The 21,596-nt window shown below is 35.5% G+C and overlaps 1 protein-coding gene across 1 annotated transcript; it reads left to right on the forward strand.

Moving 5' to 3' along the window:
• The first annotated feature begins 14,777 nt into the window (after positions 1–14,777).
• MGP (matrix Gla protein) lies at positions 14,778–20,419 on the forward strand. The gene is made up of 4 exons (XM_052001031.1): positions 14,778–14,946; positions 17,758–17,790; positions 18,461–18,536; positions 19,634–20,419. The coding sequence occupies exons 1-4, from the start codon at positions 14,886–14,888 to the stop codon at positions 19,770–19,772; spliced, it is 309 nt and encodes a 102-aa protein (XP_051856991.1). The 5' UTR covers positions 14,778–14,885; the 3' UTR covers positions 19,773–20,419.
• The last annotated feature ends 1,177 nt before the right edge of the window (positions 20,420–21,596 follow it).

The following is a 21,596-nucleotide window of genomic DNA, read 5'->3' on the forward strand; positions in this document are numbered from 1 at the left end:
ATAGATCATAAAGGAATCATTCAAATTCTTGAAGTAATTTTCTTGTTCTTTTATTGTCATTTATTTATTGTTGTTATTATAGATGCTGGGGCACCAATATATCATTTAAGCCTAACTACTTAAATAGATTATTTCAATTTAAATTTTATAAAAAAAATTTTCATAAATAGTTCTATTGAACAAAATGAAGTGTATCTACATGAAAAAGTGTACAGTTAATAGTTGAGTTTCATAAGTTGTGAAAATCCAAAATATGGAGAGAGGGGTGAAAGAGTTCCCCTACTTTCTTTTTGGTTATTATATAACTAACAATTTAGAATTTCAAAATATCAACTGTTGTCTGTGTTCAGTGATAAGAGAACATTAAAGAAAACAGGCACATTTAACTCTAATTATTTGGATATGAATAGGGAAATTTTATTTCCAGTAAGCATTGTCATATAGAAGAATAAATCATTGAGGAAATGTTTTGTAATCATCTACTCCAAACTTCTGAAATCAGACATCATATGATTTCTCTCGAGACAGTAATGAGATTATATTTTTATTCATTCTTTTATTCTTTTACCACTCTATCTGATGTTTACTTTTCAGAACTTATAATTTCTTCTGCTTTGACAATTATTTTTATCCAATTTCTCTTTGATTTTAAAATAGGAATCCTGAATATGTATAGAAGAATTGTACATGTTTAACATATATTGGATTATTTTCTGTCTAGGGAAGAGAGGAGGGAGAAGAGGGAAAATTTTGGAACACAAGGTTTGGCAAGGTTGAATTTGAAAACTATCATATATTTTGAAAATAAAAAGCTATCACTTAAGAATAAGTAAATAAAAATAGGAATCCTATATAAAGCAGAGATATATTTGCAGATTTTTCAAAATAGATTCTTACTGCATTTTGCACATATTCCTTTAGTAACAGTGACTTCTCTGGCCCCCCATTTACTAAGATAATTTCACCTCTCAGGGTACTCTGGCACCTTTTAGGTGATGGCAGATGATCTCTCCTCTCTGCTATTGCTACAAGCTTCCACCACTGTGCTCCTCTAATTTTAGGAGTCTAACCATCCTACTTCTTTTTTACCATCTAGAAGTCAAATTAGCCTTTACAAAGGAATATTTACTTCAAAAGTATAACCAGAACAAACCTACAAACATTCCTTCCTTTCTCCCCACCCCAGTCTCTGGGCCATAATTCCCCCATACATGACTTTCAGTCTCTGAAAAAGGGCAGACAAAATGTTTGTAGCAGCCCTGTTTGTAGTGGCTAGAAACTGGAAAATGAATGGATGCCCATCAATTGGAGAATGGCTGGGTAAATTGTGGTATATGAATGTTATGGAATATTATTGCTCTGTAAGGAATGACCAGCAGGATGAATACAGAGAGGCTTGGAGAGACCTACATGGACTGATGCTGAGTGAGATGAGCAGAACCAGGAGATCATTATACACTTCGACAACGATATTGTGTGAGGATGTATTCTGACGGAAGTGGATTTCTCTGACAAAGAGACTTAACTGAGTTTCATTGGAGAAATGATGGACAGAAACAGCTACACCCAAAGAAGGAATACTGGGAAATGAATGTGAACTATTTGCATTTTTGATTTTCTTCCCGAGTTATTTTTACCTTCTGAATCCAATTCTCCCTGTGCAACAAGAGAACTGTTCGGTTCTGCAAATATGTATTGTATCTAGATATACTGCAACATATTTAACATATCTAGGACTGCTTGCCATCCTGGGGAGGGGGGGGGAGAGGGAGGGGAAAAAACGAAACATAAGTGATTGCAAGGGATAATGTCGTGTAAAAATTATCCTGGCATGGATTCTGTCAATACAAAGTTATTATTAAATAAAATAAAATTTAAAAAAAAATGAAAAAGGGCAGAGATTTGTTTCACTGACTAATTCAGTTCCCCAATAACATCAGTCCCACCAAGTTCCATTTCCAAAGCTACCATGAGTTTGTGTTCACAGAACCTTGTTTCTTAAGGATTCCTTGGCAATTTGGTTGCAACATCTGGCCTGGGATTCTGGGGTCTAAGATTGACATGGCTCTAGCTCCTTGTTTGAAAGCTCCCTAGAAGTAAAAATTAAAAAATACAAACAAAATAAAATCAAAATTTCATCCCTGCTTCTTAGAGTCTAAGAAGAAAAGAAGATACTTCTAATTCCTTTCCTAATTATTACATCAAAAAAATTTCCACAGAAAAAGTCTATAATGTATTATTAGACACTGAGAAAAGGAAGCAGTGCTCACAGAGAGTCATGAGGGTTTCATCAAAATAAGTTATGTCAAACCAACCTAATTTCCCTTTTTTGATATGCTTTACTAAACTAATATTTGAATGAAATGCTTATGTTGTTTGAGATCAAGATCTGAACAAGTGAAAAAATATGAAAAAGTTGAGTCCATCAATAAGTCAGTTAAGCTTATCCATCAATGAGTCAATGGCAACTTGGAAAGAAGTCTCTCGTGGAGTGTCCAAGAGACTCTGTGCTTAGCCTGCCTTGTACCATTTCATGCTTTTAATTAATAACTTGAGTAAAGATATAGATGGCATATAAATCTGCAAATGATACAAAGTTTGGTGGGATCAACAATATTTCATCACAAACAAGAATGAATAGTGATGAAAAAAAGCATGGAGTACAATAAAGATTTAACCCTAAACTATTTTGAGAAGTTATTGAAAATCAAGAAAGTAAATCAGGAAAATAAGAAAGTAGATTACAGAATCTGAATCAAAAGAAATATTGATAGAATAGAATGTAAGGTAAAATCCAAGCATATTATATTTACTAAGGATAACATATGGTTACAAATGAGATCTAAAAAAGTCCAATATCACAATTATAAGAAGGGGAGATTATGGCTAAACAAAAGTTGATATGAAAAAGTTACAGATGATTCAGAGGATTGTACCTCAAATTTGGTCCAACAGTATGATATAATAGTGAAAAAAGATAATTCACTCTGAAGTTACATTAAGAAGTATGGTTCAGTAGGAGGGAGTTAATTAATACTCCCACTATGCTCTGCTCTGGTCAAACCACACCAAAAATATTGTGTCCTATTCTGGACATCACATTTTTGGAAATATATTGATAAGTAGAAGAGTGTCTAGAGAGGTCAGAAACTGGGATCATTCCAAATAAAGATTGATTTAAAAAAAAACTTTTACTACTAATTCTGGGGCAAAGAAAACAAATAAATACACACATCTAGATAGATAGATAGATGATAAAGAAATAAGATGTTTATCTTACTTCTATATCTATGTATTCATCTCAGGAAAGGATGTAGTAGGACTATGTGGAAAAGGCATCAAATCTGTGCTAGTTGCCCTATTGGGCAGATCTGGGAGCAATAAGTAGAAGTTGCAAATATAGGTAGGATATAAGTTATTCAAAAGTGGACTGTCCTTCCTTGGGAAGTCTCTAGCCAAAGGCTTCCCAAGTATGCTTTAGAAAGGTTTCTTGTTCAGCTGTGGCTTGGATGTGTAGCTTCCTTGGCTTCTCTTAAGTTTTAGCTGAAGTCTAAGTTTATGCAAGAAGTCTTTCCCAGTCTTCCTTAATCTTAGTACTGTCCATTTCTTGATTATTTCCAATTTATCCCGTTTACATCTTGTTTGTACACAGATATTTGCATGTGTCTCCCCTGTTTATATTGTGGGCTCCTGGAGGGAAAAGTCTGGGGGTTTTTTGTCTTTCTTTGTGTCTTCAGCATTTATCATTATATCTGGCACATATTATTAGGTGTTTAATAAATGCTAGTTGACTAGGTGAATTTTGAATTCTAAGATTCTGAGATCCTGAAGTAATTTTTAGAAGAAAAATGATGCCATTGCAAAGAGGCATCTTTAGCCTTAACTTTGGAAAATAAACTTCATAGCAATTAGACTATCCAAAATTAGAATGGGCTACTTCAAAAAGTAATAGGTTTTCCTTAAGTAATGTTTTAGGGGCAAAGCTGAATGAAGATTTGTCAGGTATGATGTAATGGATTTTTGTTCAGGATTAAGTTGGACTAAATAGCCCTTGAAGGCCCTTCCATCTGAGGATCTATGACTTTGATACTGTGATTCCTAAGAACAGTATGAAAAGTCAGGAACAGGAGAATATTTGTTTCGAAATTTATTTCAATAGACAGCATAAACTCATGTGGGTGTGAGTGACAGTCTGTCAATAAATATTTATTAAACATGTACCAGGCACTGTGCTAACTAAGTACTAGGGATATAAAGAAAGGCAAAGGAAAATAAATCCCTGGCCTCAAGGGGATCACAGTTTAATAAGAGAGGCAACATGTAAACAGCTGGATACAAACAAGCAATATATAAGATATTTGGGAAATAATGCACAGAAGGAAGGTACTAGAATTAAGAGAGATTGGGAAAGTCTTCTAGCCCTAAATTTATAACTCACTGCAGGGATAATGTCATTTAAGTCTCTATGCCTTAGGGTTTCTATCTGTATTAATTATTCACAAGGACTTGTGAATAAATATCAAAATCATTATGAAAGTTTAGAAAAAGAATGCTTCATTGTATAAATTATAGGGTTCTTCCATGAGATTAAAAAAATGATTTACAAATCTAAAGGCATTAAATAGATATGAGCTATTACTTATGAGCTCACTTTTCTCCCTAATTCTGTGCCTCATATCCCTCAATATCATTGACTTCTTTGCAGCAGTCTCAGAGGAAGAGACAAGGCTTTTTCTTTGCAAAGGCTATACTCTACTTGTATCCTTCAGCCCATTCCTCCCTTCTGTTCAGAAAATTTGCCCCTTTCATTCTCCACATCATCTTCCAAAAATCTTCAGTCTCTTTTTGTAATGGGCTGAGGCTCGAGTTAATGCACTGAGGTCCCAAGCACGTGAGGCTAAATAGTAATTGGACCATACTCTATTAATATATATGCTTGGCGAAAGAATGGCCCCTGTCCATTCTTTGGGCAAGTCCTGATATGTTGTATAGGAAATGACGGTTTTGGTGGGTGGAGACAGAGAGGCGGAGAAGGAAGCAAAAAGAGGAACTGCTGGCTGGTTTCTTGTAGCAGCTGCTCACATTGCTATCGCGATTCCCCTTCACCTCCAATTTCCCTTCACCTCCGATCTTCCTTCACCTCTACTGAGAATAATTAAGATTGAAGATTTTCCCTTAACCTGAATTCCTGACTCCAGCTGATTTTTAAATACGCGGTCATCACATCTTTTATCCACTGATTTCTTCTCTGCTGCCCAGAAACAGATCAAGACCTCTTCATTCTTAAAAAAAAAAAATCACTTAGGTCAAAGAGATCAAACAACCAAACTCCACTCTTTCCAAAGAGAACAAACAAACTCTTTTCAGGAGAGTTATAAACTGTATGAAGTAGTGTTCCAAATCACTAATAATAAAGCAAATCAAAACAACTCTCAAATTTCATTCCACGCACTGAAAATTGGCAAAGAGGACAAAATATAAGAGTAGTTCATGTTGGAGGGAATGTGCAAAGACAGACATACTAATATATTGTTGGGAGAGCTTCAAATCAATTTGATCAATCGATTTAACCAAAGTAATTGGGAATTATGCTTTCAAAAGTAACAAAATATCTGTATCTTTTGACTTAGATGCACCACTGCTAGTCTTGTAGTCCAAGGAGCTCCAAAGATGCAAAGAAGTTCTCATATACACAAAAATATTTATAACAGTTTTTTTTAGTAGTATCAAAGAACTGAAAACAAAGTAGAAATTAACTGAATAGAGAATAGCTAAGCAAACTGTTTAGGAATGATTTTTATGATACTATAAGGTAATAAACTATTCATATAAAAACACAAATAAATTATTGAAAGACTTACATGAATTTCTGCAAAGTGAAATAAACAGAATGAAGGGAAAAATACACAATGACTATAATCAATTATATGGAAAAATAGTAACATCAATAATAACTACAAAAATTGAAGAAAAGATGATAAAATGAAACTCTTCTTTGTGGAACAAGAGATTAAGAGTGTAGAACAATTCAATAATGAAGAGAACTAGTTCCACCCAGCGAAAGAACTGTGGGAAATGAGTATGAACCACAACATAGTATTTCCACTTCTGTTTTTGTCCACTTGCATTTTTGATTTCCTTCTCAGGTTAATTTTACCTTATTTCTAAGTCCGATTTTTCTTGTGCAGCAAAATAACTGTATGGATATGTATACATATATTGTGTTTAACATATACTTTAACATATTTAACATGTATTGTTCTACCTGCCATCTAGGGGAGGGAGTGGGGGGAAGGAGGGGAAAAGTTGGAACAGAAGGTTTTGCAAGGGTCAATGCTGAAAAATTACCCATGCATATGTCTTGTAAATAAAAAGCTATAATAAAAAATTATATATATATAGCAGTAACAAAAGGAAAAAACAAAACAAAACAAAAGGTGTAGAACATTGCATAAACCATCAGATCCATCTGGTTTCATTTTGCTAAGCTATTCTCCCCACCCCTCACTCACTCTTTCCTTTTTATTCTCTGTTATAAGAGATGGCTCCATAGTGAGAAATGAAGGAGTTATGTATTTGGAAAAGAAGGTGATGTGAAAACTAAGGTTACCAATAAAAAAATAATATCTCTTCACTTAACCTTGTCATCCCCTCAAACTATTACCCTACATCTCTCCTTCATTTCAGAGTCAAACACCTAGAAAAATCAATCAGTATTTAGTCACCTTGATTTCTAATCTCCCATTCTAATCAACCCATTGCAGACTTGCTTTTTATTTATGTTACCTCTTCATTGAAACTTTTCTCTCTAAGGTTAGTAGCTATTTCTTAATTGTGAAATCCAATGACCTTTTCTCAGGCTTTATGTTTCTTGACTTTTCTGCATGAAGTATTTGATATTACTGATCACCCTCTCCTCCTGGGTTTTCAAGGCATTGCTCTTTACTGGTTCTCTCTTCTTTTTCATTTTCTTTGTCGAATTATAACCCATGTCTTGAACTCTAAGTATATCAAAGCTCTGTTCGAAGTCTGTTTTTCTTTTTTCTCTACATATTCTCTCTCTCTCTCTCTCTTTCTCTCTCTCTCTTCCTTCATCATTCCCCCCTCTGCCCCTCCTCTCTCAGCAAATATACCAGTCTGTCTCGTCCTTCTCCTAGATTCCAATTTCCAACCAGCAATTATTAATAGTAATACCTGATATTTCCATATGTACATCTCATATCAAACATAACATGTTCAAAAAAATACATTACCTTGCCAACCTTCTTTCTAACTCCCTTCCTTGTTTCAAAGGCATCATCATTCCTCCAGTGACAGAGATCCTAACCTTGGAGTCAGCTTTGACTCTTTTTTCATAACATCAGTTGTCATTTGTTTTTTTGTTTGTTTGTTTCTACCATTATAGCATCAAATGTGTGTCCCATTCCCCCTACTCACACAGCCACCACTCTGGTTCAGACTTTTACCTAAACCACTATAATAACTTGTTAATTAGCCTCATTGCCTCTGGTTTTTCCTCTCTTCAAGCCATCTTTCATACAAATATCAAATTTGTTTTCCTAAGGCACAGTTCAGTTGTGTCATTCCCCCAAGAAATTTCATTGGCTCCTTATTGCTTTTAGGAAAAAATACAAACTCCTTTGGTATAAAAAGCCCTTCAATCTGGCTCTAAACTATATCTCCTGATTGACTGTATACTACTCTTCAGTCCTTTCCCTTATAGGCAAAAGGGCCCATTTGCTATGTCTGATTACACTACATAAAGGCCTCAGGGCCTTTCTATAGACTATCTCCCTATCCTGGAATATTTTCCTTCTTCTCCTCTGTCTTTTATGATCCCTAGTACCATTTAAAGTTCATCTCAAGTCCCACCTACCCACAACCCCTACACAAGACCTTTTCTGATCCCTCCCAATATTTAGTGCTTCTCCCAAATTGAAATTTCTTTGCATTTCCTTAGCATGTTCTTATATCTACTTCTCTGTGCATCTTTCCCACTCCCCATTTCATTTTTGTCCTTAACCAAAAGCTCATTGTATCTGGCACATAGTACTTCATGGGGGAATAGAATTGCCCAAAAGCTATTAGACCTCTGCCAAAGACTGAACTTGAACAAAAGGCAGAATCTTCTGAGCAATTATTGATCTTTATAAAAAGATTTTGGAGACCCTTAACGTTAATAGGAAGGGGTTTTCAGAACTTTCTCTGTGTACGATACCTAAACCGTCCTTTGGATGTCACTGAATTTCTGTCTTGATTTCATTGCCTCTTTGTGTCCTTAGAAAGTGACTTCTGTTTCTAACTCCAGGTTCATTCTGTGCCTCCTCTCCTCTTGCTCTTCTTGGCAGGGCTAAGACTTTTGGAGCTGCCAGTAAAATCATAATCTGAACTCAAAAAACCAACATTCTGTAAATAAAGCTGAATATCATGGAATAGGAACAAATCTAACCCCAGCCAGGAAAATTCCTCAAAGAAACAAAATGCCTAATAGTCTGAAAGCAGTAGGAGAGAAAGGAACATTAAGGTGGGGGCCAAGGAGGAAGGGGCTGGGGATAAGTAAAGGACTTAGTATTATTTCTTATTATCATTAATATTTTTATTTTAACCACAAACATAAGTACTCTGCATCAGTAGAGGCAGTTAGGTGGAGCAGTAGGTAGAATACCAGACCTAGAGTCAAGAAGACCTGAGTTCAAATGTGGCCTCAGATACTTATTAGTTGTGTGACCCTGGGCAAATCACTTACCCCATTTGCCTCAGTTTTCTCATCTGTAAAATGATCTGAAGAAGGAAATGGTAAACCATTCCAGTATCTTTGCCAAGAAAACTTCAAATTGGGGTTATAAAGAATTGGACACAATTAAAATAACTGAACAATAAAACATCAGGACCAGGACCCATCTTTCTTGCTTTCAATGTAACTCCTAATGTCTTTTGCTAATTTTCTCTGTCCTCTTCACAGAATTTGGTGGTTGGGGTTGGGGTGGGAAGAGGAAAATCATCATTGTTTTGCACTAGAATTTTCATTACAAGGCAAAGCCACTCCTAAAAATTCAACGCAAAGGTCAGAATTGGAAAACATTAAGCTTCTCTGAGGACTGCTGACTGCCTTTTAAAAATTCCTAAAAAGAAATTAAGAACTGGTGTTAGACTACATGGTTGAGTTCCTTCTCTTCTTCTCCTTCCCCGCTTCCTTCATCCATCCCTTTCTTACTTCTTTCCTCCCTTCCTTTTTTCCCTCTTATTCCTTTCCTTTCCTTCCTTCTTTCTCTTCTTCCTCCTTTCCTCCCTCTTTTCTTTCTTCCTTCTTTTTCTCCTTCCTTTTCTTTTTCTTTGTCCCTCTTCATTCTGTCCTTCCTTTTTTCATCCTTCCCTCCCTCTTTCCTTTCATAAATTCTTCCTTCTATTCCAAAATCCAGGAGACCTTTGAGAGTGCTAATAATGAAGATGTCTCTTTCCTCCTGAGGTGATAAACTGAGGCATGTCTCATTGTTCTTTGGTTTCCATTCTTGGTGCTGTTAAGTTACCTGGGCCACACACTTCCCAAAAGAAAGATAAAACCAAAAGTACCAAAGGAGATCACATAATTCTACATCTTCCTTTTACAAAGGAGGTAGGAGAGTTAGGTGACTTACTCAACATAACACAGTTAGTTAGTAACAAAACAAGCTCTAGAACTCTAGGGTTCCAAATTCCTAGTGCAGCACTCTTTCCACTAAATGATGAATCCTTATTATTCCTGGAAGTTTGATGTTTCCATGAAGGTCTAAGGGAGCAAGCATATTTTTTCACTGACGTCTTCAACATCATCTCTAAAAAAAATAATGAAATACCTATCCAATTTATATATCAATCATAATGATATATCATAATGATAAAAAAAACCCATGGCACTAAAGTATGATGACTGACTATTACATGGTGATGACCCTGGATTTTTTAAAGCTATGAAATGATGTACACATTTTCAGAAGCTGAAAAGGCTTCAAAACAGTAATGGACTGCATATATGTCATTTGGGAGTGATTCTTGATAAATTTAGAGAAAGTTTGCTACCAGGCAATGATTTTTTGGAGAGCAGTGGGACTATGTAGAAAATCCACAAATGTTGTAGAGAGATTGAGATCTGTGAATGGAGAGATTACTATGAAATTATTGACATTTTGAAATAATGGTTCAAAAGTACTTCTGTTAGACTGAAGCAAAGGTGATCTTAATAAATGCAATTCCTTTGCAATTGGGATTTAGAGTGAGAGATGAAATACTCTGGAGAAAAATTGAGATAATGACAAATAATAGCAACAGAAATAATTCAAGAACAGGAAAACACATAATATCAATGTTGGAAGAAACCTTAGGGTTATCTAGTCCAACTTATGCTTAAAGAAGAATCTCCAATATGACATTTGACAAGTGGTCATTCAATATTTGCCTGAAGACCTCTAGTGAAGACAACTTATTGCATATTTGATAAGTTTCTAGAGATCATAAGATCCAGGAGAGATATACAGCATGGGATTTGATGAGGTGAAGGCATTGGGTGTCCTCTTCAAATAGAGGAGCTCACTTCTCTGAGGAAGGAAAGGGCATTTGGCACAGGAATCACTATTAATAGCTCTATTGAGACAATCAATGATTACATTAGTTTTTATGAATGCCATATTATGCTGTTGAGTCAAATTATACTCTCTAAGATCCCAAAATCCTTTTCAGATGAATGGCTACCTAGTCATAGCTCTACCAATCTGAATTTTTAGTGTGTGAGACAATTGGGGGTATGTGACTTGCCTAAGATCACATAGCTAGTAAGTGTTAAGTGTCAGGTCTTTCTGACTTCAGGGCCAGTTCTCTCTCCATTGAACCATCTGGCTGCCCCATTGAACTTCTCAAAGAACTAGGTGATGAGAAGAAAATTTTTAAAGTCTTAACATTAAAAAAAAAAGTAGCTAGGGATATTCCAGCAGAAACTACAAGAGGGGTTATTTGTAAAACTAATTTGACACTGCAGGGATCTCAAGATTCATTCAGAACTTCCTAAATACAAATGCAGGGAAAGGTAGAATAACTAGTGCAGCATGTCAAAAGACTAAAGCAATGTTTTCAACTTGAATTTAAGAGGTGCATTTGCCATTGCCCAGTGGGGGAAAAAAAGGCCTGGTGTATTCAAGGACAGGATTATGAAGCCTACAAGGACTTTGAGAAGACAAATATATATACTATTAAGCCCAGCAATATTCAGATACTAAACTGAGGGCCCCTAACCTCCCTACTTGCATATACCCCCAAATTCTTCACATAGTACTAAAGTATATTTTTCATTTAGAATAGATAATAAAGTATTATGATTTAGATGAATCATTTTGAGGGATGGGGACAGGGAAGGAGTTAGAGGTCAAACAAGGGTCATAAAGCTGTGGTATGAAAGGGGAAAAAAAGGCCCTATTGCTTAGGTCACTGTGGCAGAACTGACCAGAAGACAAACACAAGGACTCTTCTGTTTAAGGGTGTCTTGGGTAGTTTAGCAGTTTAGGAACATTTCTGTTTACATGCAAAACCTCTCTTGTTCTCCTCTCTCTAACCTCTCCTCTCACCAACTTTGGTCATTCTAACCCCAAGGTCAAATCTGTGTTACCTGAAGGTCACCTGAGAATGGGGCTGTATGTGTGAATTTTCTATCAAAGGAGCTTCAGAAAATATTATGAAATATAAGTTACTTCTCAACTGTATCCTGGGCCTTCCCCAAAGGGAAAATATCCCAGAATAGTCCAGTAGAGTTACAGACCCCCAACAGTACCTTCCAAGTATTCTGGAATCTTTAATATAGCTAAGAACAGAATGAAACGCCTCTTGATTGTCATCAATTCTCCTGGAAATAAAAGAATGTCTGAAGGGAAAGAAGTCTTAGCTCTTTCCTAAGATATCTCTTTTCTTATACTAGAGACTTCTGGGAATATACCCACAGTCAAAAGGGAGAGCAAATATGGCCAAGACATGAACTTACCCAAGAAACAGAATAGAATGTTCAACATAGAATAGTCAGAAGTCAGAAGAACCAAGGTGAATGCTCTTGGTAAAAAAAAAAAAAATTGTACAGTTTCACTAAGAGATCACAGTGAAAGTAGATAAATATTTACATACATATAAATATAGACATATATCTATGTTCATATCTCTATGTACAGATATTACAGCTAAAGAAAACTAGCTAAGTTGTGGTAGGTAACATAACTACATGGGAAAAAAAAGGAAAGGGGGAAAGGAATCAGTATTTGTATGGTATTATATTGTCTTATTTGATTCCCATAATAATCCTATGAGATAGGTGTTATTATTATCCACATTTTACAGTTGAAGAAACTGAGGCAAAAAGAAATTAAGTGACTTCTCAGGGTCATGCAGCTATTAAGTATCTGAGGTCTTTCTGACTTCTGACACAGAATTGTAATGAATCTCTAGTTTCCTCTGTACTGAGGAGATACCAAAACAATAAAGACTTTTCAATATTACTTTTTATAATCACATTTTTAATGCCAGAAAGGTCCAACCTTCATTAATATAAGTGTTTATTTTATGCCAAGTTACATGTGTTAATGCATACTTCAAGCTTCCTGAGTAAACAAAGAAGGAATAATTTCCAACTCCTGTCTCACGCATTCAGATGACACGTATTTGGAAATATATTTAGAGAGAAGAAAGACCCTGTGTACTTAAAAGCCACGGTATCCAACTAGAAGTACTTGGAATACACTGGAAAATGTTGTTTAGTCATTTCAATCATCAATAGCTGTTCATGACCCATTAGGGTTTTCTTAGCAAAGATATTGGAACAATTTGTCATTTTTTCCTCTAGCTCATTTTACAGATGAGGAAACTAAGGCAAACAGGGATTAAATGACTTACCCAGGATCACACAGTAGGTAAGTATCTGAGGGCAGATTTGAACTCAGATCTTCCTGACTCCAGGCCCAGTGCTTTATACACTGTACCACACAGCAGTTGTACATCAGGGAATGGGGTGGAACTAATTCCAAAAAAGATGGGTAACTTCACTTTTATCAGATTGGTTAAGATGACAGGAAAAGATAATGACAAATGTTGGAGGGAATATGGAAAAACTAGGACACTGATGCATTGTTGGTGGAATTGTGAACTGATCCAACCATTCTGGAGAGCAATTTGGAACTATGCCCAAAGGGCTATAAAAATGTGCATACTCTTTGACCCAGCAGTGTTTCTACTGGGCTTATATCCCAAAGAAATCTTAAAGGAGGGAAAAGGACCCACATGTGCAAAAACGTTTGTGTCAGCCTTCTTTATAGTAGCAAGAAATTGGAAACTGAATGGATACCTGTTACTTGGAGAATGGCTAAATAAGTTATGGTATATGAATGTTATGGAATATTATTGTTCTATAAGAAATGATCAGCAAGATGATTTCAGAGAGTCCTGAAGAGACTTAAAAGAACTGATGCTGAATGAAATGAGCAGGACTAGGAGAACACTGTACAACAACAAGATTATGTGATGATCAACTGTGATAGATTGGCTCTTTTCAACAATTTGGCAATTCAATGCCAATAATCTCAGGAAGGAAAATGTTATCTGAATCCAGAGATAGAACTATGGAGACTGAATGCGGATTGCATTTTAGTATTTTCACCTTTATTGTCTGTTTTCTTTCTCAGACCTTTTCTTTTGGTCTAGTTTTTCTTGCACAATATGATAAATGAAAATATGCTTAAAAGAACTGAACATATTTAATCTATATCAGATTGCTTGTTGTCTTGGGGAGGGGGAAATAAGGAAGGAAGAAAACTCTGGAACAAAAATAAATGTTGATGATTCATTAAACAAGTGTATTATAAAAGTTAATATACATGTGTAACCAAAAAAAAATAAAACAACTAATAAAAAAGAATGTTGAAAACTAAGTATTGAAAAATACAATACTCTTAAAATTTTTTAATGGGTAAATTACTAGATGCTGGGTGGCATAATGGGTAAAAGTACTGGATATGGAGTCAGAAAGACTTTAATAATTGTGTTATTCTGGGCAAGTAACTTAATCCCTCTCAGTCTCAGTTTCCTCATCCATAAAATGGGGATAATGTAGCACCTATGGCATAGGAATGTAAGGATCAGATTAGATGATATGTAAACCTTAAAGTATTATATTAGTGCTAGCTATAATACTTATTATTACAACAACGCCAGAAAACAGGCAAAATTTGTCAAGGACATTTATCCTCCCTCCTTTTTTTCTGGAAAAGTTGCAGGTCATGAAGAAAATGCCTGCTTGACCTCTGGGGTAAGTTCAATATCAGTGGAGAGGCAAGCTAACATGAACATGTGAACTGTCTTTTATCCCAAGGAACCTCCCCTCTCCTCCATCAGAGGGGCCACCGAAACACTATATTCTCTGTATACTGCAGCTAAGGTGATTGTGCTAAGAGCCAGGAGGGCATATCAGAGGGGGAATTATAAAGGTAAACATGTTTATAGTCACTCCCTTTTCTGTGGACCCTTGCCTGAGGTCTGGCTCTGCCTCCAAACATCCAGTGGTCAGAACTTTTGTACCAGGGCAGTCTCCCTTTGTAGCACTGGTCAAAACTGGGGGCGGGGAGGGAACTTCTGGCCCACAGCTGATAAAATCTGTGAAGAGTGAATGTTTGGGAACAGCACCAGTGCAAACAAGTGCCAACCATTCTCCACCTTCTCCGGGACCCCTCCCATTCGTTCCTCCCTCCCAGCTGCTCCAGCTCTCATAATAAAAGCACAGCACTGCTTCAACTTCCCAGCCTCTTATAAGCAGCTTATAGAAAGCTTCATTCTATCCACTGCTGCAAAGGAGCCCAAGAACTACCCAGAGGAACAAGGACAAGATCATGAAGACATTGCTTGTTGTCACACTTCTGGCTGCTTTAGCAGTGGTAGTCCTGTGCTATGGTAAGATTTCTCTCCAGTCTCTCTGAATTTCCCACTCCCTTTTTCTCTCTTTGGACTTCCCTCTTTTTTCCTCCCTCCATCACTCTTATATTCTATTTCCATAAATTCAATATGTTCTCATTTCCCTAAATATCTTCTGTTTCTCAGTGCTTTTCATCTCCTGTGCTGCTTATCTTTCCATTTCTCTTCCAGCCTCCATCCTTTTTTGAAGAAGCCTTAATTCTGTTTATAAGGATGTAACTAGAACGAATAGATAGTTCAGATGGGTTGGGACAGGATGCTGTTAAAAAAAAAAAAAAAAACGAGGAGATGGAGTCACCGTCTAGCTATGTATCGTTGGATGTCATTTAACCTCTTTTTGGTTTCCATCTCCTCGCTGTAAAATGAGGACATTAAACTAGTTACTTTCTCTAAAACTGTTTCTAAAATACTCAGGTTAACTTGTCCCTGTGGTTCACTTTAAAACACTCCTACTAAAACCTAATATGAAGAATTATGTTAGGAAGTTAGACCCTGACCTACATTAACTAAGGTAAGTGGTCACTTGCACCTTAGAAAATCTTAGAAAGATCAGTCTTTGTTCTAAAGTATTCAAGCAGAAGAAAGTTTTAATTGAATTGGAGTCCCCTGTCCAATTTATGATCCTTGTATGTCAGAATATGTCATCACCTCTAGTGTTGTTTCTAAATGTGCAAGTTTAGAAGGAAAAAATGTAAGACTTGTTCAAGTGAGATTAACTTACTTAATCATCTAATTATTTCAGGTGAAATTGTTGGGACCAGAAGGATGTTAATAATGCCCCTAATTCTCAATTTCATTTCAAAGACATAGATATAACTTATCTAATAATGAATATGATTTTCTTTTAGCCATTTTCTAGAGAAACATTTTAAATCAAACTCAAATATAAAAAATACAAGTCAATTAAAACTGATTTCTCTTCATAACTCAATAACACAAAATTGCTCTGTTCATTTTCCTACATCTCTATTCAAACTGACCTAATGCCCCATTGCAATGTATGGCTTATCGGTTAAAAACAAATGCCTAAGTAGCCATCAGAACCACTCATGGACCTATTATAGTGGACCCATGGCTTGGGCATTTGCATACAGGGGTCCTCAAACTTTCTAAATAGGGGGCCAGTTCATTGTCCCTCAGACTGTTGGCGGGCCGGACTATAGTAAAAACAAAAACTTTGTTTTGTGGGCCTTTAAATAAAGAAACTCATAGCCCTGAGTGAGGGGCATAAACATCCTCAGCTTCCGCATCTGGCCTTTGGGCCGTAGTTTGAGGACTCCTGAATTCTAGAGAATATCTAAGTATGTACTCTGCTGAACTTTATTCTATCCATGTCAAGGGGGACAGAGGAGGAATGAGCTTTGTGTGTGCTTTTGTATCATATTATGTGATCTTGAACATGATTCTGGGATCTCTTCTCTATATTCTTTCAGTGAGCTCATCAATTTCTATGTGATCAAATTGTCCTTATTATGCAAATGTGTATATATGTATGTGTATGTCTATAAGTATGCTACTAAGCTTGTTTCTTAAACTCTCTCTCTAGTCCTATATCAACTTCCCACTAGACATCTTCCCCTCAATGTCTTTAATTCAATATGTTCAAAATGGACATCTCCATCATAACTAAATCTTTCCATCCTCCAAGTAACCCAGGTTCACCACCTTCTTGGAGTCCTCCCTGGACTTTTTCCCAACAGGGCTACACCCAACCAATAGAAACTTATCAATTCTGCCTTTACAACATCTTTCCACCTGTTCCTTCCATTCAATTCATACAACCACTACTCAAATTCAGGTTCTCAGCTCTATTGTAACATCCTCCTAATTGGGTTTTCTGTGTTCTTTCTATCTTCTTGCCAACCCATCACTACAGATGTAAAATAATTTCCCTAAATCACAAATCTATGTCATTTCCCTGCTCAGGAATTTTCAGGGATTCCTCCCTATTTTCTCTATAATAAAATACAAGCTTCTAGAACTCTCTCTAAAGAGCATTATAATTTAGCTCCAATACACTTTTCCAGACCTTTTCTATATCACTCTGTTCAATGTGATTCATGAGCTGGTCAAAGTAATCTACTTGCTGACCCATTAACCCAGAATTCCATATCTGCCTCCCCTATTTCTTCATAGGTCATCACCTCTCATAAAGGGAACTCTCACTTTGCCTATACTTCTTAAAATTCTTAGCTTCCTTGGAAGTTTTGTTCAAGTGCTGCATCATAGTGGACATAAATATTAGTCATCAAAAAGCATATGTTAAATGCTATGTATCAGGCACCAAGCTAAATACTGAAGATCCAAAGAAAGGTTTGTATCCTATTATCCAAGAAGCATCAATTCTAATGAGATAGAACTTTCTTGTTCCTCAAAATATCTTGTTTTTACTTTATGAAAACATAAGCCCTTTAAGGGCAGGGACTGTTTTCCATTTTATCTCTGGGTTTTCAGTGTCTAAAAGCATACAATACATAGTGGGTGCTTACTTAACAATTATGTCTGCTATAACCTTTAACCAACTTATAACTGAGACCCTCATGATTTTTTAGGTAAGAATGTCATGATTGTTTATTCTGACAGAGAAGTAAAATAAGTAATGTGGCCAATTAGGATATAGTTAGAAATTCTGTCTCACATGTATTCATTATCTGAAATTAGCAATAACTCCTTTGCTAAATATATTCCCCAATATCTTTTTAACTTCTCTCCTATCTCTTACTTTTCATTGCTATGTATGAATTTTAGCTGGGCCCCAAATTTGAAATGGATTTTTTTTCTTTTCCTCAGAGTCCCATGAGAGCATGGAATCTTATGAAATGAGTAAGTAAATTTATTTTAAGTGACCCACAATAAAGAATACATTCCTACTCTTATTTGATGAAAGGTTAGGAATAGCTGAGTAAAAAGAATATGAGCCATGGGTAAAGTTAAGTCAGAATCTGAAAACCCTGGTGAATTTTCTAAATTGTAGCATCAAGGGAACACATGAGTTGTGTTCTCTGGCAGGAACACAGCATTCAACATATTTAGAACCTGATTAAAATTTTCTTTGGGAAATTCAAACTGGCCTACATCTGTACTCTACATAGAGATGGAAAATTTGGCTATGTCTTAAGTTAAAGACAGCCTGTTTGAGTGTTCCACTCATCAGTCCTGGGGAGTTTTGAAGTTGTATGAATCTGAGAAAGATTGTGGAAGAGAAGATAGGGAGTCTTGGATCAAGACCCAGGATCAAATACTATATCAGTATGAACTCTATCAGTAACTCCCTTGACTATAAATTATAGAATTGTTGCTGATCTGTGTACTGAAATGTGAAGTTTCCTCACCAGGAATTCCCCTTACAATGAAATCATAGATCCAGACCAGAAAAAAAAGAAAAAAGTCATTCTCTTAGGGTAATGTCTAAAAGTTATTAGTGCCAAGTTTCATTGAATTATAATCTTATACTATTTTTCAAATCGTGCATCTTTGATTTTTATTTCCTTAGATCCTTTCATTAACAGGAGAAAGGCCAACAATTTTATGTCACCTCAGCAAAGATGGAGGGCTAAATTTCAAGAAAGGTAAGTAGCAATAGGGAGTGGAGAAGAAGAGGGCTGGAATTATAAATCTGGGATAAGGCATCCCAGGCCTAAATAAACTATGAAACTAGCTTCTTAGAATCTAAGGAGAGAGGTGGATTTGAGTCTTAATGAATGAATAATAAGCATGAAATACAAAAACCTCAGTTAAAAATATACAATCTAATGATAGAACTCTACACTGAATGGGATATGAAACTTTCAAAGGTGAAAACATTTAAAATACATGGTTTAATCATATAGAATCACAGAATTTCAATGCTTCCCAAACAGAAAAAATGATTATTTCCAAAATGCCCTGCAATTTAATAGAGTTTACTGGAACTTAGAAGTGATGATCTCTAATGAAAGTATATGTTCATTCTGGACAAATCATAAAATTTTCCCTTTCCTCAGTAGGTAAAAGTTTAATCTCTAATTAAATGTGAGACCTTAGAAAGAATCTCTGGATTATTTGGGAAAGATTTGAGTTCAGATCTGATCTCAGACACTTAACTAGCTGTATAAGCCTAGACATGTTAACCATTTTCACCATCAGTTTCCTCAGCTGTAAAATGGGGAATAATAATAATTCTTGACAGTATCGTTGTGAGGCTCAAGAGATAACACATATCAAGCAGTTAAAGTGTTAAACAGGGCATCCCAAAAGTCTCAGTGAGGTTTTAAACTATTAAAGCTTATTTTAAATGATCATATTAATAATTTTATAATTATGAAACAGTAAGCCTTAGGGGAAGGAATCTTCAGTAAAAGGTAAGAACTTCTAACTATAACCAAGTATTTGAATAGTAAGTTAGAACTAAAAGTAAGTAGCAAGAAGTCAAAACAATCTGGGTGAGAAATATTGAGTTTATGGAGAGACTTAAAGAGGAGAGAAGAAAAAAGAAAAACTGACTCTTGTTTTCACTAATAATTATCCTTCCTCTTCCTTTTCTCTTTTTCCATCACTTTTTCCTTATTACTTTGTGGCTTTCTGTCTCTTCAAATAATTTATTTTTTTTTCCTTTTCTCATATCACTATTATCACTTCATGAATCCCAATGGTTCACAATTTTCTGTCTGCTTCCTTGATTTTACAGGACCAGAGAACGCACCAAGCCTGCCCATGAAATCCAACGAGAAGCATGTGATGATTATACTTTATGTTCACGCTATGCCTATATTCATGGATACAGTGCTGCCTATAACCGTTATTTCAGGCAGCAAAGAAATAACTGAATCTGGGATTTTGGAGTCTTTCTTTCCAGAGCCTGGAGCCTGGATTTATATGCAAATATGATAGTATTATTAAAACATATGGATCACTTGTTATCTGCATGTTCCTTCATTTCCTACTTTTGTCTTCCTCATCAAAAGATTATTAGATTCTCCTTTACATCTTTGGATAACAGTGTAGTGGAGATAGAGGGGAACTGGGATTTATGCTTATTGCAAAATAAACTTTTGGTTTGATACCTTTATTCTGTATGTTTAATTTTTATAAAAACTAGTTAATTGATCAATATGCTATACACTTAATTCACTGAAAAATCTGTTTGAATGTGCATTCAACACTCATATAGCATCAATTAGTGAATTCCTTAAATCCTGTTAGTGATGGAATTCTTTCTATGAACAGGATGCTGGGGGAAAGAAGAGGAGAAGAGTCTAATATGCCATTTAGGTATCCATGATACTCTTTCATCCCTCTCTATCAAGGGTTGGTGCTTGAATTATATCCACTAACATATTACTGAGTATTTTATTTAGGCAACTTTTAAAAGTCATTATTGTATTTTTTGAGGGGAGGGCATTATTGGAAGTGGCAATAATGTAAAAGAAGAAAAAAGCATTAATAAAAGATTTAAGAATTTTTTTAAATGTCATTGACATTGGTTATGTCATTCTCTTCTTTAAGTATCTATGAAGGCTCCCAAATGTCTCTATAATCTATATCAAAATCAGTTTTAGTTTCCCATTTTCATTATCTAGCTTAGACTCTTTAGCCAAGTCATAGGCAATTGGTATAATCCTAGAATTGTAGAGCTAGAATGAATTATTGAGCTCATCTAGCCCTAGCTCTAATTTATAGATAGAAAAACTAAGACTAAGAAAGGAAGTGATCCACATACTCAGGATCACACAGGAAGTTAGTTTATCTGACACTAGAGAAAACTCAGTCTCTTGTCTGACCTAGCCCAGATCAGAGTTTTTTTCTTTTTGTATTTTTTTAAACAATATTGTGCTGCCTTATTATATTTCACTTCTTGTCCTTAGGTCCCTTTGCCAATTCAGTCCAAAACCTTCTTACTCCATTAAGCATTCTCTATTGAAATATCCCTACACCCCATCACCTTCTTCATCTCACCATCCCCACAGTATTTATATAAGTAATTCAACTCCTCATATTTGTTTACACTTATTTAATTCCTTTCATTGTGTTAGATCTTTTTTCATGCATGTTTTATTTGACCTCTCTCATTATACTGTAAGCTCTATAAGAGAAAGAACCATATTGATTTTTTTTTGTATTTCCCCATTACTTTAAGATACTATTATGCACACAGTAGGTGGATTAAGTGACTACTTCCAGTGAAACAGTTGAAAAGTATTTAAAAAGCAATTGCATGTGTCAGGCATAGGATATTAAAAGACAAAAATGAAATAATCTTTTGTCTTAAAAGAGCTTATATTGTCTTAGGGAAAAACAAAACATCATATATAAATACTTGCAAAATAATACTTTCCAGCAACTGGAAAGGCCTTATGTAGAGGGTAGCACTTTAGCTGGGCTTGGAGAAAAATAGAAATTCCAAAAGGCAGAGATAAGGAGGAAGTGTATTTTGTCCATGTAGAAGAGACAGTTTAAAAGCACAATGACAGGAGATCAAATGTCATATGTAAGAAACAACAATAAGGCAAATTTAATTTAGACTAGAGTATGTATGAAGAGGAGTAAAATATAAAAATATTGACAAGTGCTTTAAATGACAGCATATTTTGTATTTGATCCTATGGGGAATGGGGAATTTATTGAATCCACGCCAGTGAGTGATATGATCA

The sequence above is a fragment of the Antechinus flavipes genome, chromosome 5 (assembly GCF_016432865.1).
Source record: "Antechinus flavipes isolate AdamAnt ecotype Samford, QLD, Australia chromosome 5, AdamAnt_v2, whole genome shotgun sequence".
Classification (NCBI taxonomy): domain Eukaryota; kingdom Metazoa; phylum Chordata; class Mammalia; order Dasyuromorphia; family Dasyuridae; genus Antechinus; species Antechinus flavipes.

Coding starts and splice junctions, on each gene's coding strand:
- MGP (XM_052001031.1), top strand. CDS start 14,886: ATGAAGACATTGCTTGTTGTCACACTTCTGGCTGCTTTAGCAGTGGTA. Junction 17,791..18,460: donor CATGGAATCTTATGAAATGA/GTAAGTAAATTT, acceptor TTATTTCCTTAG/ATCCTTTCATTAACAGGAGA. Junction 18,537..19,633: donor AGGGCTAAATTTCAAGAAAG/GTAAGTAGCAAT, acceptor TTGATTTTACAG/GACCAGAGAACGCACCAAGC.